Source organism: Meles meles, chromosome 15 (genome assembly GCF_922984935.1).
Source record: "Meles meles chromosome 15, mMelMel3.1 paternal haplotype, whole genome shotgun sequence".
In the NCBI taxonomy this organism is placed as follows: domain Eukaryota; kingdom Metazoa; phylum Chordata; class Mammalia; order Carnivora; family Mustelidae; genus Meles; species Meles meles.
The window spans coordinates 66,838,618-66,856,623 of record NC_060080.1 but is presented as its reverse complement, the minus strand read 5'-3'; the positions used below and the strand labels follow the sequence as shown (position 1 = coordinate 66,856,623).

General features: G+C 38.9%; 1 protein-coding gene and 1 long non-coding RNA gene across 3 annotated transcripts in view; one reads left to right on the top strand and one right to left on the bottom strand.

The window, feature by feature from the left end:
• The window catches only part of LOC123926023, a 43,613-nt gene extending 38,632 nt beyond the window's left edge, over positions 1 to 4,981 (bottom strand). For both annotated transcript variants that reach the window (XR_006815142.1, XR_006815143.1), the window contains exon 1: positions 4,892 to 4,981. This is a non-coding gene — a long non-coding RNA (uncharacterized LOC123926023). The remainder of the gene's footprint in view (positions 1 to 4,891) is intronic.
• Positions 4,982 to 5,138: 157 nt separating this feature from the next.
• CFAP36 (cilia and flagella associated protein 36) overlaps positions 5,139 to 18,006 on the top strand; it is a 32,156-nt gene continuing 19,288 nt past the window's right edge. The window contains exons 1-3 of the mRNA XM_045979766.1: positions 5,139 to 5,438; positions 8,473 to 8,537; positions 9,299 to 9,400. Of these exons, the coding sequence (XP_045835722.1) occupies positions 5,324 to 5,438; positions 8,473 to 8,537; positions 9,299 to 9,400 (282 nt within the window). The 5' untranslated portion in view covers positions 5,139 to 5,323. The remainder of the gene's footprint in view (positions 5,439 to 8,472; positions 8,538 to 9,298; positions 9,401 to 18,006) is intronic.

Here is an 18,006-nt window from a genome sequence, read left to right as displayed (position 1 = left end):
TAACCCCCTACATAAAAATTTTACTGTATTTAGAGATTGGGCCTTTTATTGGGGGTAATTAGGTTAAAACAAGGTCATTGTTGGAGGGGCCCTAATCCAATGTGACTCTGGAGGAAAGGAAAAACCTCTTCCTCTACCTTCTCAGGTTTAGTAGCTGGGGCCTGAGAATTAAACTGACTAAAGAGTAACAGGAGAGAATAACAGGGTAAGAAAAACACTTAACTTTAAGTATTAATAAAATTGTATGAGCACTGGGGCTTCACAGAAAAGAAGTGAAAGAAGTCAAAGGGCAGACAGACCTGGGGGCTTACATACCTTTAAAACAAAGGGTGATAAGTTGTGGAGAAGTGACCAGACAAAGGAAAGGGGATTTGGGCTTCTTGAGTACATTAATTGTGTAAAAGTGAAAAGGAAATATGTGTGGAGGGACAAAGATCATTTAATGTAAGGTAAGGGTTATTTTAGTAAAGTCTGTTTATGCAAACTCATCTCATCATTGACTCCTTGTCTGTAGTAATAAGAGTGCTCTTCTCACCTCTCCTCTTCCTGGTACTCTCCCAGGGAAAGTCTCTTCTCATGGGAAATTTATGCCCTGCTTTTATGCAGATGGTGAGAGAGCAGAGAGTTCTCAGTTGCCTTCATTTTAGCTCAAAATAATCAATATTCTGAAAGTGGCATATTTCGGGATATCATATTCTGACTCCCCTTCAACTGATGTCCTTATAAGAAGAGGAAATTTAGATACAGATGGGCAAAGAGGAAAGACCATGTGGACACAATGAGAAGGCAGCATCTAAGAGCCAAGAAGAAAGGCCTTGCAAGATACCAACCCTGCTGATACCTTGATTTCAGACTTCCAGTCTTCAGAACTGTGAGAAAATAGGAATCTGTCATTTAAGCTACCTAGTCTGTGGTACTTTGTTGCAGCAACCTAGCAGTCCTATAAGATGGGGAAAATCTTAATACCATCTTTTTTAGCTTTCAAGGTTGCATTGAGTCAAACAGATGTAAATACCTTTGTAAACTACAAAGCACTACACAAATGTGAGCAGCTGTTACTCTCATGGTCCCTGAAAAACCTGAAGGAATGCAGTCATCCTGTTAAGACTGGACTTTACAGGGGTGCCTGGGTTGCTCAGTCAGTTGAGCATCTGACTTTTGGTTTCAGCTCAGCTCATCATCTTGGAGTCATAGGATTGAGTCCCATGTTGGGCTCCACTCTCAGCACAGAGTCTGCTTGAGATTCTCTCTCTCCCTCTGCCCTTCTCCTTGCTTGCATGCACTCTTTCACTCTCATAAGTAAATAAATCTTTAAAAAGAGGAAGACTGGATTTTATAACCCTTTTGTAAGGCAGAGGCTCAGTTCCCACACTGAGGATGGAAAGAAGCAGATTTCAGCACAACTGTCATGAAGAACACAAATGATCTGGCAGTGAAAGGAGAAAGGCAAAATAAAAAGAATGGTTTCTTACTCCCATGCTGCAAGTTGTTAAAAAAAACAAACTAGACTATATATATATATATATAACAGTAATAGCTAATATGTATTATTAATTACTAAGCATGGTCCCAAGTGCTTTTTTTTTCCAAAAGATTTTATTTATTTACTTGAGAGAAAGAGAGAGAGCCTGAGAAATGGGAGGGCCAGAGGGAGAGGCAGACTCCCTGCCGAGCGGGGAGCCCAATGCAGGACTTGATCCTGGGACTCCAGGATCATGACCTAAGCTGAAGGCCGCCGCTTAACCAACTCAGCCACCCAGGCACCCCCCAAGTGCTTTTTCTAAGTGTTCTATAATTAAACCCCTATCAACCCTATGGTAAAAGTAATGTAGATATGTGTGCATGTTTACATGTGTGTGTGAACAGTGTGTATATATATGTTTATGTGTGTATGTGTTACCTATTTTGGTCTCTTTTGTTACAACATATACCTTCAATACAAAAATCTGTTTATATGTAGTAGCTAAAAAGTAATAAAACTGCCAAAATAAGAAGTCACGTTTTTTTAAGAGATGACTCATGCTTTGCACCACTGTGAAATGGGAAAAACACTGACTGAACAAAGTGACCTATGGTAAAATGCATGACACACACTCACATTGTCTTCTTTCTCTTACACAAGCACACCCACATGCGTTGCCCTGAGTACGTGTACTGTTCTGTTGAGCTTGGGTTATTTCATGATGAACATGTTGAATATATTTTGTTAAAACTGTGTGAGTACACTGGGTCTAAGATCCTAAGTAGTGAATACAAAGAAAAGCCTTACATTTTGAGGTGAAAATTGAAATAATTGAATGTTTTGAAATAAATGAGAAAAATCCAAGGCCTGAGGAAATCCACACTGCCCACATTCAGGAATAATGCTGAGAAAATAAATGAGAGGAGAGCTTGTGCACCCCAGTTATTGTCTGCTTCTAGAGAAATAGATAAGCACTTGGAAGAGACTGAAGAAGACTGATGCCAAGAATTTTGTGGCCTCTAGGCTCATTAGAAACCATATAAGCAACTTTTTTTTAGGTAAATTTTATCATCATTAAAGATTTTATTTATTTATTTATTTGACAGAGAGAGAGAGAGAGAGAGATCACAAGTAGGCAGAGCAGCAGGCAGAGGCGGCGGGGGCAGAGGGGGAGAGCAGGCTCCCTGCCGAGCAGAGAGCCTGATGTGGGACCCAATCCCAGGACCCTGAGACCATGACCTGAGCTGAGGGCAGAGGCTTTAACCCACTGAGCCACCCAGGCGCCCCCAAGCAACTTCTTTATAAAAAGAGGAAACCGGCAGAACAAAGGTGGGATTTCTGTTTTAAGCTGACTTCGGAAACAGAAAAACAGAATAAGAAACTGCAGAAATCCACCTCTAGGGTCACAATAGGTTAGCCTAAGAATGATGATGTTCTTCTTTCCTTTTACCTCTACTCAGTAATTCAAAAACCACAACACTTTACCACACCCATTTCCAGCAAGTGGTGTTTGGAGCATAGCTATCCACTAAGGAAAATAATTAACTTATAATCTCCCATTTAAAGTCTACATGGATAATACAAAACTTCCATATAATAAAAGGCACAATGAACTAAATCAAAAGACAAATGACAAGCATGTCACTGCAACATGTGTCAAAGGGTTAAAATTCTTATAATATGTATAAAAAGCTCTTATATATCAATAAAAAAAAGAACATCCCAATAAAAAAATGGTCAAAGGATATAGAAAGCTAACCCAGGAACAAACACAAAGGTTAATTCATGTCAAATAACGCTCCATTTCAAATTTAAAAAGGAAACTATGTTTTATTTTTAACCTAGTAGATTGGCAAAGACATTTTTCAAAAAAATTTTTAAATAAATTCAGTAATTTTCCATTTGGGAATTTATTCAAAGGAAACAACGAGACTTGGGTTCAAAAATGTATGTGAAGTATGTTCACTGCAGAACTGTTTGAGTTTTAAAAATTGAAGTAATTTAATCTAGCAGTTGAAGATTACTCGAATAAATCAAGACATTTATACTTTCATTTAGGAATTCTGCTGGAATCTACCCCCTAGAATAGTCCATAAAATCAACAGCTTAGTGACACAAAGATGTTTATTTCAGCAGTTTGTAAGGAAAAAATGGTAGAGTACACCCACATCACGAAGGGAGAAAAAAACTGCACATTAAGGATCACATTTCTGCAATAACTAAGATATTCTGGGTGTGTGGTGTGTGTGTGTGTGTGTGTGTGTATACACACACACACACAAAGTAAAAATAGATTAAATGGTAGTTTATAGAATACTATGCAGTTGCAAAAAAGGAGTTCTATATTTTCACACGAAAAGTGACCTCATAGTGAAAAAAGTTATGTGACTACACATATAATATGATCTCATTTATATAAATATATTGCTAAAAAGAAAACCACAGGCCTAAAATGGTGTCACTTAGGTTAAGGCCCGGAACCAGTAAACCAAGACCTAAAAAAAACCCAACCTGTCATTTTGGCCTAGAAATCTAACCTCTAACCAGTCAACAAGGGATTTTTCCAGTCAGCATTAGGAAACTTACTGATACACCCTTTTCGTCCCCCTCAGGAGGGTGACCTTGCCTCAAACAATGGATTCTTTGCTAACAATTTCCTTTTTCCCACACCTTTAAAACGTCTTTAAAAACCTTTCCTTTCCTGGCCCTTTGGGGCTCTCCTCTACTTGCCAGATGGGATGCTGCCTCATTCATAAATTGATACAGTTAATTGGATCTTGAAAACTTACTGTAACAATATATAAGGCTGAAGAGATTTGGGGACACCGAAGACCTTGGCAATGACCTATAGGACCCACTCCACAGTGGACCCTAATTTAAAAATTTGAGTTGGTGCTGTCTGACGTAAGATTTGGGTTACATAAAATGTAAACATTTATTTAAATGAACAATGAATTCGATTTTGCCCTTGAAAAATCTCCTAATTCTAGTTTTTTCTATCTACCCATGAAAGGTTAAAGACCGGGGCGCCTGGGTGGCTCAGTGGGTTAAAGCCTCTGCCTTCGGCTCAGGTCATGATCTCAGGGTCCTGGGATCGAGCCCCGCATCGGGCTCTCTGCTCCGCGGGGAGCCTGCTTCCTCCTCTCCCTCTCTCTGCCTGCCTCTCTGCCTAGTTGTGATTTCTCTCTGTCAAATAAATAAAATATTAAAAAAAAAAAAAAAGGTTAAAGACCCACCTGGAACTATGAGATACAAAGACAGAGCCGATCAGCAAAGCTCGGCTTTGTATTTTCAAACAACGCTTTTATTGCAAAAGTTATTGGGCCAGTGGGTTTGAAAATGGTTGGCACTGAAGTAGAGGGTATACAACGGCGAAGCAAAGCTCTTGAAGCCCTTACAGAAAGAAGTAAGACCGGTCACCCCGCGTACCTCACTGCGCCATTTCCTGGCTCGCACGCACTGCTCGGAAGAAGAAACGTCGAGTCCTGCTAGGGCCTCCAGCCAATGGCTACACTTTTGCTCTCAGCCCTACTTAGCAACTCCGGGCCAATGGGCGGAAGGCTATCTTTTGATTAGGTACTGTCCTTTTCCAGCCAATCGGAAACGTTCTTCAAATGCGCCTCTCTGAGCTCGCAGGCTCCAGCCGAGCAGGCTTCACTTCCGGGAGGCTGTCCTGGGCGGCTGCGCGTGTTGCCATAGCGACCATTTTACGTTACTGGTTTGTAGGTTTCGTCCCGGTACCAGGGCGACTGCGGGGGCCACTCTTTCTTCTCCCATTCTTTCTCGGCCCCCTACGGCCCAAGGGCCTTACGCAGGCTCTGAGGGTCTGGCCTAGGGTTCCGCGGCGGCCCGCGGAGCGGGATGGCTGCGGAAGAAGAGGATGAGGTGGAATGGGTGGTGGAGAGCATCGCTGGGTTCCTGCGAGGCCCGGACTGGTCCATCCCCATCTTGGACTTTGTGGAGCAGAAATGTGAAGGTAAAAACCAGATCCCGAACCGACCATTCTTTCTCGCCTCTCTCTCGCCAGCGATCGGCAGAAGCTGGTCACCACGAACCATCTCTCATCTCTCAGGTCTTACCCCTGTCCGCCAGGTTCAGAGCCGGTTTGTTGGAGGTATTGCTGTCACTGCGTCAGTGTCTTCCTTCATGGAACTGAAGACAGGGACTCCCCTTTCTTTCGGCCCGAGCACACATCCGAAAATCATTAGATTTCAATCCCATGTTGGGTCTCTCGCCTTATCCTGCACGTTTCTTCCTTGGGTAGGTGCACTGTTTGGGTGGGCTTCAACAATTTCCGCAGAGACTGGGGAGGAGAGATAGGAGTTTGCCTAGTGTTCCTTCCCGATCTAACAGTTAACCGCAAAGGGAGGGCACGCTGTTACTCCAGCAGGCCCAGAGCTGGCGACCCAGTGGCATGTTTGCCTTTACTGAGCTCTCGGACTCTCGGATATACCAAAAATCGGGGGGGGGGTATCTTGTAACAACTAAGGTATATAAAGGTGGCCTAATATTCCCTGTGAGGGCAAAGGACCTCTGGGTCCTGATCATTCACGCTTAGATTCTGCGTTCAGTTCTCTGAGACAAACTGGAGCCCAGATATGGAAAAGGAGCTAGAAACCATGTCATTTGAATGAATGCCCAGCTGATACCATGGGTGTTTAGCAGGCAGGACTTGTAGGATAGTAATATCCATCAATCATTTGAACATCTGCCTTATGTTGGAGGGTTTAGACTTGTAAGCTTCAGTGGCATAGAGCTAGGGTTAATGCGTACAAGCCACAGACAAATTTCTATGAAGGAAGTGTGCCATAGCAGAATGTATCCCAGTTAAGTTAGCCTATCTCAGAAGGTAATGAGTTCCCCAGAGGGCAGCAGTGTTTAAATGGGTTTGACAGCAACTTAATGGAGATAACCATCAAATGGTTGGTTATCCTGGATGAGCTTTTTTTTTTTTTTTTTTTTTTTTCCCTGGATGAGCTTTTAAGAGTCCTTTCAACCCTAAGGGTCCATGAATTTGGTAAAGATAAACTTTAGTTTGACCACTGAATCTTTTCATTACCATAATCAAAATTATGCCGTAATCAAAATCCAGATAGTATTTAAGTATTGTTTTTATGCATAATTTCTAAAGAAGTTTAAACTAATTTTTATTTGTGATCTTTTTAAGAATTTAAAATTCTGAGACGAATGAAGCATGTGGAATTCTGACCTCCTTTGGGAGAAAAAAAGAATTATGTCACTCTTTCATTCAGTTTACCCCTCTGAGACTAAATGCCAAAAATGAAAAAAAAAAAAAAATTAAAGCATTGCTCTTTTTATCCCCAAATGTCAAAAGTGGTTGCATCTCAGTAGTAATATATCTGACTGTGTAATTTCACAGGAAAGCAGTAATCCTCAACTTTATACACATGTAATGTAGTAATTTGATCTTAGAACTAACTAGAAACAGTTTAAATTACTGCTGTATTGTGTGTATGCACAGTGTTACACAGAGCAGATGCCAGTAGAGGTGGAAGTAACATCCCATTGTCACTTGAAATAAGTGTTAATACTTCAGTGACTTTAGGTTGTTAGTGTGCTAGTCTTTAAAGATTAGTTTTGTAGAGGGGCGCCTGGGTGGCTCAGTGGGTTAAAGCCTCTGCCTTCGGCTCAGGTCATGATCCTGGGGTCCTGGGATCGAGCCCCACATCGGGCTCTCTGCTCCGCAGGGAGCCTGCTTCCTCCTCTCTCTCTGCCTGCCTCTCTGCCTAGTTGTGATTTCTCTCTGTCAAATAAATAAAATATTTAAAAAAAAAAAGATTAGTTTTGTACAACCTGTGATATCAGCATTTATTTCAATAAGCATTTATTGAGTGTATGTGGGCCAGAAGCAGGGGATAGAAATATGAATGAGACAAAATCCTTGTGGCTGAGAAGTTTATGATTTAGTGTGGAAGACAGGCAGGTAAATGGAATTTAAATCTAAATTGGCAGGTGTTATAATAAAGGAGGGCATATGGCTCTATTTTGAGTTCAGAGAGTGGGATCTAACCAGCCCAGGAGTTGAGAGTGGGTGGCAGGTCTTAGAGAATGTGCCATTTGCAATGTCTTGAAGAATAATGGGAGAAAAGGACTGGGTAAAGACAGAAAACTCTAGGAACACCTGAGCAAATGTACAGGAGTTTGAAGCATGGTGTGCGTTATGAATGGTGGTATTCCAAGTACTGATGTATATTAAGAGTGCAAAGTTTGGGTTTTGGATGATAGGAGATGAGACTTGGAAGTTTTGTCTGGCTTTCTAAGGATTTTGCATTTATTATTTAGTCAAAGAACAGTCATTGAAGAGCTTTAAGTAGAAAATTAAAGAAGTTAGTTTTGCATTTTGGATCATTTAGGGGGAATTTTAAAAAGTTTATTGTTAAAAATTCATGAAATTGGCCTGTTTCCCTAATTAATTGTCATTTCTTGATGGAATATGTATCTTTTTAATGCACATTGTTTCATACATATGATCATTGAGTAAACATTTGTTTTGGTTTTATTTATTTTAATTTCATTACTGATTTATATAGAGCAAAAATGGCCTAGTCACTTACAGTAAAATTTATATCAGCAAATTATGATAACATAATCTGGAACCTGTTGTAAAAGGAATTAATGTTTGAAAACTATTAATAACATTATGTTAAAAGTTTATAAATTTTTGCCTTTTATTATTGAAAGTGGCAAATTAGTGTTTGTCTTACATATGAAATAGATCTTCCATATGAAACTATAAACAAACATATGAAACTTGTTTACAGTTAACACTCTTATATGCTATACATATAACATATTACAAATATACATATGTATATATCGTGTATATATATGCACATAGAGTTTTTTTAATTCAAGAATTCAAAGCTGAAGAGCTAGGTTATAAGAATGAGAATTCTACTGTAAGATGTAAGGAATGCACTTTTATATTTGCATTAATGAAATGATTTGTTTTTGTACACTATACAGTAATATTTTTCTTTTAAATTTAGTTTTTGATGATGAAGAAGAAAGCAAATTGACCTATACAGAGATTCATCAGGAATACAAAGAACTAGTGAGTATTTTTTCTATTGATTATTAAAGGTAATTAGAATAATTTTGGCTTTTCTAAATTAAAAACATGGACTTTTTCCATTTTAAAATTCTTTAATTAAAAAAATCCATTCTTGGTACACCTGGCTGGCTCTGCTGTAGAGCATGTGACTCCTAACCTTGGGGTTGTGAGTTCAAGCCCCATATTGGGAATAGAGCCTCCTTTAAAACAAACAAACAAACAAATAAATAAATAAATAATCCAATCTACCCTAATGGTACTACTAGTTCCATCAGGCCCTTAGGCTTCTCTGAGCATTTCATCCTTTTGGCTTCTTATCTCTTCTACTCTAGAATCTAAGAAATGAATTTAGGACAACTATTTTAAGGGATCTTGCATCTAATCTTTAAATTTTATTCTTAATCTTCTGCTGATGCGTCTAGGGAAGTGTTAGTTATTAATTTGCCATGGTTGTCTTGTGATTTTTAAAAATGCCTCTGAGTCGCAGAAGAGTTGTACCCCATTGACTGTCATGACCCTGACCAGTTATTTCAAGCAGAGGAAGTAAAATTTCATTTGATTCTCTGCAAAAATTTTAACTTTCCATTGTTTGTGGGGGTTTTTGGTGAAAGACATTGTCATTGCCATATAGTATAATTTTATGTAGATGAATAATTGCCAGCAAACATTTGATTATCCTTTTTAAACTCAACACTTAACATGAAAACTGTCATTTGGAATTTTTCTATGTAAATTGGAAAAGTTACACTTTCTCTTTTTAGGTGGAAAAGCTGTTAGAAAGTTACCTCAAAGAAATTGGAATTAATGAAGATCAGTTTCAAGAAGCATGCACTTCTCCTCTTGCAAAGACCCGTACATCACAGGTTCTGCTTTTGTGTCATTCTGCTAACATATAGTTTTAATAAAAATGCCCAGCATTTCACTTAAATTTGCTATATTTGATTGTCGAAGGATACTATTTTAGACATTGTATGAGTGAAAAGCTAATTCATCACATGTGGGTTCTTTTTTATAATTACCTTAAGAAATGATAATTTGTGGGGCGCCTGGGTGGGTCAGTTGGTTAAGCATTCCATTCTTGATTTTAGCTCTTGTCATGATCTCAGGGTCATGGCATCAAGCCCTGTGTGGGGCTCCCTGCTGGGCCTGAAGTCTGCTTGGAATTCTTTCTTCTGCTCCCTTTGCCCCTCCCTCTCCCCTCTCTCTGTGTCTCTTAAAAATTTAAAAAAAAAAAAAAAAAGATAATTTGAGGCGTTAATGAACTAATGCAGTTAATGCAGTTAAAAAGGAACTTTCCAATTGCAGAACTATGATAGATCAGTTTTTATTTATATACTCTGTTCTATTATTTTATTTATATATTACTGTTTTATTTATATAGATCTCTGACAGTTTATCAGTCGCCTCTTTTTTAATCTTAGCAGTTTTATAGTTCACAGTTCCTGGGGCTTCCTTCTCTTGGGACTATTTTTATTTTTAAAATTTTGTAGATTTTGTAGAGATCTATTTATTTATTTATTTTGATGGGGAGAGAGAGGAAGAGAGAAGGAGAAAGAGAGAGAGAATACAGGGGCAGGGGCAGAGGGAGGGGGAGAGAGAATCCTAAGTAGACTTTGTGTTGAGCATGGATCCAGACATGGGCCTTCATCTCATAACCCATGACCTGAAGCAAAACCAAGAGCCTGACAGTTAACTGAGCTACCTAGGCACCCCTGGAACTACTTCTATTGTCTCATTAGTTCTGCAGTGCTGATTTGAAATAGATATTATGTGTATTTATAACTGATATTTACTGAGGGCTCATGTTAGCTGCTGTTTTAGACACTTGACACGTATTATCTCATTTAACCTTCCTGCTGCTCCTTAAGATTTTGGCACTTTTTTATTTCCACTTAGAAATGAAAAACCTAATGCACAGATATGTTAAGTGACTAGTGCAAAGTCCACTGGTAAGTAAGTAGTAGTGCAGAATAACAGCCCAGGCACTCCCAACTGCAGCCCTTGCTCAGAAGTTCAGGATAGTGGGGCACCTGGGTGGCTCAGTGGATTAAAGCCTCTGCCTTCAGCTCAGGTTTTGAGCTCAAGGGTCCTGGGATCAAGCCCCAGAGAGCCTGTTTCCCCATCTCTCTGCCTGCCTCTCTGCCTACTTGTGATCTCTGTCTGTCAAATAAATAAATAAAATCTAAAAAAAAAAAAAAAAGAAGAAGTTCAGGATAGGGATATGTTATTACTAACCAAATAGCCTTCTCAACAAGTTGCTTTAGCTTTCCATCTTCTCTAAATAAACTGTAATTCCTTAGCCAGATGATAGTGAGGATTGTCTGTGATGTGACCCTAAATTATATTTTCAGTCTCCTCCTGCTGTAGTTCCCTGATAAGTTATGTACTATTGTTATTCCAGGCCCCTTGTTCTTGTGAGCATCCATGCGTCTGGATTTGCTCATGCTATTCCCTAACCCTGGAATGTTTGGCCCTTACCTCCCCACCCCAGTATCTTTTCCTTACCAGATAAATGCTTCTTATCATGAGGGCCTTGCTAAAATGTTACTTCTTGTGGCAAATTTACCAATCTCTGGTATGCTAGGGTGGACCAGCACTCATTCTATCTCACTGGACATTTTCATATTTTTGGTACTCTGCCCCAAATTATAGTTTCTTAGGAGTCTGTTTGCCTTACTAGATTATAAATCCTTTGAGATGTTTTTAGTATCTTTGTATTCCCGGTGTCTCATCTCATAGATGTGAACCTAGTTAGTAGTAGGTAGTTCTTAATAAATGTTTTTTAACTTAAATTTTCTTTTTATCTTGGCCTAGAAGAGGGTGCTTTGACTACTGTTTAATCCAGTGCTTCCTACTATACTTATCTATTACACAATCATCTCTGATTCTAGAGATAGAACATCTTTAATATAACATGACATTTTGAAAAAATGTTTAAGTATTATTGGTATGCCCCAACTAATGTAAATAAGCATCTGGTTTTATTCGTTAATAATGCTATAAAGCATTTAAAGTCACCAATAGCTTTTATTCTTTATGTACCATAAGTTTAGTTTAAGGAGTAATAACAGGATTTATTTTCTTCTCCTTTTTAGGTGGGCAGGAATAATTTGAAAATTATTAACTTCTATTTAGATTTCTTTTAAGATGTTAATATTTGTTTTTCAGGAATGTTTTCTACTTTGGTGAATATTTGTCAACCTCTCAATTAAGTCATTGTGAATGAGCCTGAATTACTTTGTGAATAAAGATGTTCATGCTAATAGCAGACATATCCACCTTTTGTTTTCATTATTCAGATAACTTTTTTTTTATTAAAGATTTTGTTTATTTATTTGACAGAGAAAGAGATCACAAGTAGTCAGAGAGGCGTGCAGTGGCGGGGGAACAGGCTCTCCACTGAGCAGAGAGCCCCATGCGGGGCTCGATCTCAGGACCCTGAGATCATGACCTGAGTTGAAGGCAGAGTCTTAACTGACTGAACCTCCCAGGCACACCCATTATTTGGATAACATTAAATTGAATGAAGATGTTCAGAATTTTAAAATACTGTTTTCAGATCAAGAGTAACACATCTGGGGTGCCTGGGTGGCTCAGTGGGTTAAAGCCTCTGCCTTCGGCTCAGGTCATGATCCCAGAGTCCTGGGATCGAGCCCCACGTCGGGCTCTCTGCTCCGCAGGGAGCCTGCTTCCTCCTCTCTCTCTGCCTGCCTCTCTGCCTACTTGTGATCTCTGTCAAATAAATAAATCTTAAAAAAAAAAAAAGAGTAACACATCTTTCTCTTTTGTTCTGCAATGCAATACCTTTTGATTTATTTGGAGTTGATTGGTAATATGGTCTTGCTATGTACAAGGAGGCAAGCCTTTTGATACAGAGAGACCTAGATTTGAGTCCTAGATCTTTCATTTACTAGCTGTATGTTTGTTGTGCTGTTTTCCTTTCTCATCCATTCTGATTCTCAGTTTCCACGTCTGTAAAATCTGGATAGTATCTACTTTGAAAGGTTTTGCAAAATTTAAGAAATAATGATCATAAAGCATTTAGCACAATAACTGACATTTATAAGGTGGTCTATAAATGGAAACACCTCCTAATTAATACTAGCTATTTTGGTGGTTGATTAGCAGTGTGCTAATTAGGCCAGGGTCATTGGTTCAATCCCCATGTGGACTAGTTAGCTGTATTCTCTTCTGGAGCAAACACTTAGCATCGGATACTGAATAGCAACATGATTAAATCAGCACAAGACCAGCCCCATTACCAGAAAAACAGCTTAAAGCTATTTTATTTACTACTTTGCAGCAATAATGTAGTCTTTTTCTTTTTTAAGATTTTATTTACGGGGCGCCTGGGTGGCTCAGTGGGTTAAAGCCTCTGCCTTCAGCTCAGGTCATGATCTCGGGGTCCTGGGATCGAGCCCCGCATCGGGCTCTCTGCTCAGCAGAGAGCCTGTTTCCCCTCTCTCTCTCTGCCTGCCTCTCTGCCTACTTATGACCTCTGTCAAATAAACAAATAAAATATTAAAAAAAAAGATTTTATTTACTTATTTGACAGACAAGTAGGAAGAGAGGCAGGCAGAGACAGAAGAGCAAGCAGGCTCCCCGCTGAGCAGAGAGCCCGATGCGGGGCTCGATCCTGGGACTCTGGGATCATGACCTGAGCTGAAGGCAGAGGCTTTAACCCACTGAGCCACCCAGGCGCCCCAGTAATGTAGTCTTTACACAGAATGATCAGAATGCTGAGTCCATTGTGCCACTGTAGGGTGCCTAAGAATTAACTCAAGGAACGAGTTGCTTGCCCTGGATTATTGAGGAGGTAATTTTTATTTTGTTTTGGTTTGCTTGGTTTGGTTTTGATTGTTCAAACAAGCTCCCATTGAATTATACTGCTGAAGCCCACTTAGCAAAATTCTTTTCACCTGGTTTGGTCATCATTATACCTAGGCCACTGCTCCTGCCATACTCTGTTTATTGAAGTCAGCAGGAGTGGCGAGTGCATCCGATGAACTCTGGTTTAAGACAACAACAACAGGGGCGCCTGGGTGGCTCAGTGGGTTAAGCCGCTGCCTTCGGCTCAGGTCATGATCTCAGGGTCCTGGGATCGAGCCCCGCATCGGGCTCTCTGCTCAGCAGGGAGCCTGCTTCCCTCTCTCTCTCTCTCTCTCTGCCTGCCTCTCTGTTTACTTGTGATCTCTCTCTGTCAAATAAATAAATAAAATAAAAAAAAAAAAAAAAAAAAGACAACAACAACAAACCTGTGAGAGCATGTTTTTCTGTTGAATCTGTGATTTCTTAAAACATGCTCATGAATTAACTGTTCAGAAAATATCATACTATAAGAACTACTGAGATATTTACTATTTCAGTCATTTCAGTTAAATTTTGTGGTGTTTTCCTACTGAAGTAGGCAAAAATGACTTCCTTCGTTGTGACTTCCTTGTGATTTTTTGTTGAGGGTAAAGTTCATCATTGATTTCTATGCACTGTATTGCAAAAGACTGCTATACGGTAAGAGACAAACAGTATTTTTTGCTTTTCTTACTTGATTTGCTTTGACTTTTATAACATAAAAATTAACACTTTCAGGAACATTTGTGTTATAGTAATTTGGCAAAATTATGCTGTTTTTCCAATAACTTGTATCATTGAAAAGATTACATATGTGGTATAACTTTCATTTTCTAAAAATACACACAGGACAGGGGTGCCTGGATGGCTCAGTGGGTTAAAGCCTCTGCCGTCAGCTTGGGTCATGGTCTCAGGGTCCTGGGATTGAGCCCCACATGGAGCTCTCTGCTTGGCAGGGAGCCTGCTTCCTCCCTCTCTCTCTGCCTGCTTCTGCCTACTTGTGATCTCTATCAAATAAATAAAATCTTTAAAAAAAATACACACAGGATAATTAACAATATTTTGTGTACTAGTAAGATTTAAAAAATTAATGGGTTTTTAAATTTTTTTAAAGATTTTCTTTCCCCCCACCTTTTTTTTTTTTTTAAGATTTTATTTCTTTATTGGAGAGAGAGAATGGGAGTGCAAGAGCAGGGGGAGGGGGCAGAGGAATCTCAAGCAGGCTCCAGGCTGAGCCGGAGCCTGACCTGGGGCTCTATGCAGAGCTTGATTTCATGACCCTGAGATCATGACCTGAGCCGAAATCAAGAGTAGGACGCTTGGGACGCCTGGGTGGCTCAGTGGGTTAAGCCGCTGCCTTCGGCTCGGGTCATGATCCCAGGGTCCTGGGATCGAGTCCCGCATGGTCTCCTTGCTCGGCAGGGAGCCTGCTTCTCTCTCCACCTCTGCCTGCCTGTGTTCTCTCTCTCTCTCCTTCTCTCTGACAAATAAATAAAAAAAAAATTAAAAAAAAAAAAAAAGAGTAGGACGCTTAACCGACTGAGCCCCATCGGCGTCCTAATAGGATTTATTTTTTAGAGCAGTTTTAGGTTTACAGAAAATTAAGCAGATAGTACAATGTCCCTTATTACTAACGTCTTTCATTAGTATGGTATATTTGTTAAAATTGATGAGTCAGCATTAAAACATCATTATCATCATCATCATCATCCTCATCATCATCATTATTATTTTAACTAATGTCCGAGGTTGACATTAAGTTTACTCTTTGTGTTCTGCAGTTCTGTGGATTTTGCCAAATACACAGTGCCACATATCCACCATTACAGTATCTTACAAAATACTCTGACTGTCTTAAAAATCCCCTGTATCCTACATGTTTATCCTTCCATCCTTGCTCCTGGCAACCACTGCGTTTTACTGGCTCTCTCGTTTGCCTTTTTCAGAATATCATATAATTGGGATCATGTAACATATACCCTTTCAGACTGGCTTCTTTTGCTAAGCAGTATGAAATTAAGGTTCTTTCATTTTATTTGTTGTTTGATAGTTCATTTCTTTTTATTGCTGAATAACATTCCATTATATGGATGTATCACAGTTTATCAATCTACCTTTTGAAGAACATTTTGGTGTCTTCCAGTCTTTGGTAATTATGAAGAGGCTGCTACAAATATTCATATTTAGGCTTTTATGTGGACAAAGTTTTCAATTCATTTGGGCAAATAAATACCTAGGAGCAAGATTGCTGGATCATACAGTAAGATTAAGTTTAGCCTTGTAAGAAACTGCCAAAGTCTCTTCTAAAGTAGTTGTACTATTTTGACTGTTCACCATCAATGAATGAGAGTTTCCTATTGCTGCACATCTTCAGCAGCGCTTCATATAGTAGTTTTTTGCATTTTAGGCATTCTAATTAGGTTTATAATGGTTTACTTTTGCCCATTTTAAAATTGAGTTGTTTTCTAGGGGCGCCTGGGTGGCTCAGTGGGTTAAAGCCTCTGCCTTTCGCTCGGGTCATGATCCCAGGGTCCTGGGATCGAGCCCCACATCAGGCTCTCTGCTTGGCAGGGAGCTTGCTTCCTCCTCTCTCTCTCTCTGCCTGCCTCTCTCCCTACTTGTGATCTCTATCTGTCAAATAAATAAATAAAATCTTTAAAAAAAAAATTGAGTTGTTTTCTAGTAGCTGAGTTTAAGAGTTCTTTGTATACAATTTTTGATGCAAGCCTCGTTTATCAGGTATGTGTTTTGCAAATATTTCACAAAATTTTCCTCTGTGGCTTGTCTTTTCCTTTTCTAACAGTGTCTTTCACAGAGTGGAAGTGCTCTATTTTATTTTATTTTTTATTTTTTAAAAAAATATTTAATTTATTCATTTGACAGACAGAGATCACAAGTAGGCAGAGAGGCAGGCAGAGAGAAAGGGGGAAGCAGGGTCCCCGCTGAGCAGAGAGCCTGATTCGGGGCTTGATCCCAGGACTCTGGGATCATGACCTGAGCCGAAGGCAGAGGCTTTAACCCACTGAGCCACCCAGGTGCCCCTTTTTATTTTATTTTAATGAAGTCCGTGATTTATCAGTTTTCTTTCATGGATTATACTTTTGGTGTTGTATCTTCAGAAGTCATTGCCAAACTCAGGGTTATCTAGATTTTCTCTATGCTATCTTCTAGAAGTTTTATGTTTTTGTTTTTTACATTTAAGTCTGTGTTCCATTTTGAGTTAATTTTTGTGAAGGTGTAAAGTCAATATTTAGTTTCTTTTCTTTCTTTTTTTTTTTTTTTGGCATGTAGATTTCCAGTTCTTGTAGCACCATTTGCTGGAAAGATTATTTTTTTCTCCATTGGATTGCCTTTTTTTTTTTTTTTTTTTGGCCAAAGATCAATTGACTATGTTTGTGTTGGTCTATTTTCAGGCTCTTTCTGTTCCATTAATCTGTTTGTCTCCTCTTTCACCAATACCACAGTGTCTTGATCATTGTAGTTTATAGTAAGTCTTGAAATCATGTAGTGTCAGTCCTCTGACTTTGTTCTTTTTCAATATTATGTGGCTATTCTGGGACTTTGGACTTTTCATATAAATTTTAAATTCAGTTTGTGATTGCCTACAAAATAATTTGCTGGATTCTGTTTGGGTTGCATAAATCCACAGATCAAATTAGGAAGAAATGACATGTTAACAGTGTGGAGTCTTTTTATCTATGAACAGAGAATATCTCTCCATTTATTTACAATGTCTTTGATATCTTTCATCAGTTTTTTAGTTTTCCTCATAAAGATCTTCTGTGTATTTTGTTAGATTTATTCCTAAGCACTTTCTTTTATTGTGGAGTTAATGTAAATTGTATTGTGTTTTGTATTTCATTTTCCCATTACTCATTGCTGGTATATAGAAAAACTTGTATAGTAACCGTATATTCTGCAGAGTTGCTAGAATTACTTACTAGTTCCAGGAATTTCTTTAAACTGATTCTTTGGGGGGTGCCTGGGTGACTCAGTGGGTTAAAGCCTCTGCCTTCGACTCAGGTCATGATCTCAGGGTCCTGGGATGGAGCCCCACATCAGGCTCTGTGCTCAGCAGGGAGCCTGCTTCCCCCTTTCTCTCTCAGCCTGCCTCTCTCTGCCTACTTGTATCTCTGTCTGACAAATAAATAAACAAAAACAAAAAAATAAAAATAAAATAAACTGATTCTTTGGGATTATCTACAGACAGTCCTATCATCTGTGAAGAAAAACTGTTTTATTTCTTTCTTCCTAATCTTTGTACCCTTAATTTCCTTTTCTTAATGCATTTGCTAGGACTTCAGTGTAATGGGGAATGGGAGTAGTGGGAGGGAACTTGTTTCTGATCTTAATGAGAAAGCATTTTCTCACCATTAAGTATAATGTTAGTTGTCAGTTTTTTATAGATGTTCTTTATCAGGTTAAGGAAATTACTCTCTATTCCTCATTTGCTGAAAGTATTATCATGAATGGATGTTGGATTTTGCCAAATACTCTTCTGTATCTATTAATATGACCGTGTGATCTTTCTTTTTTAGACTTTTCATGTGATTAATGAATTACATGAATTAATTTTTGGGTGTTGAACCAACTTGCATAACTAGAATAAATCCCCCTTGGT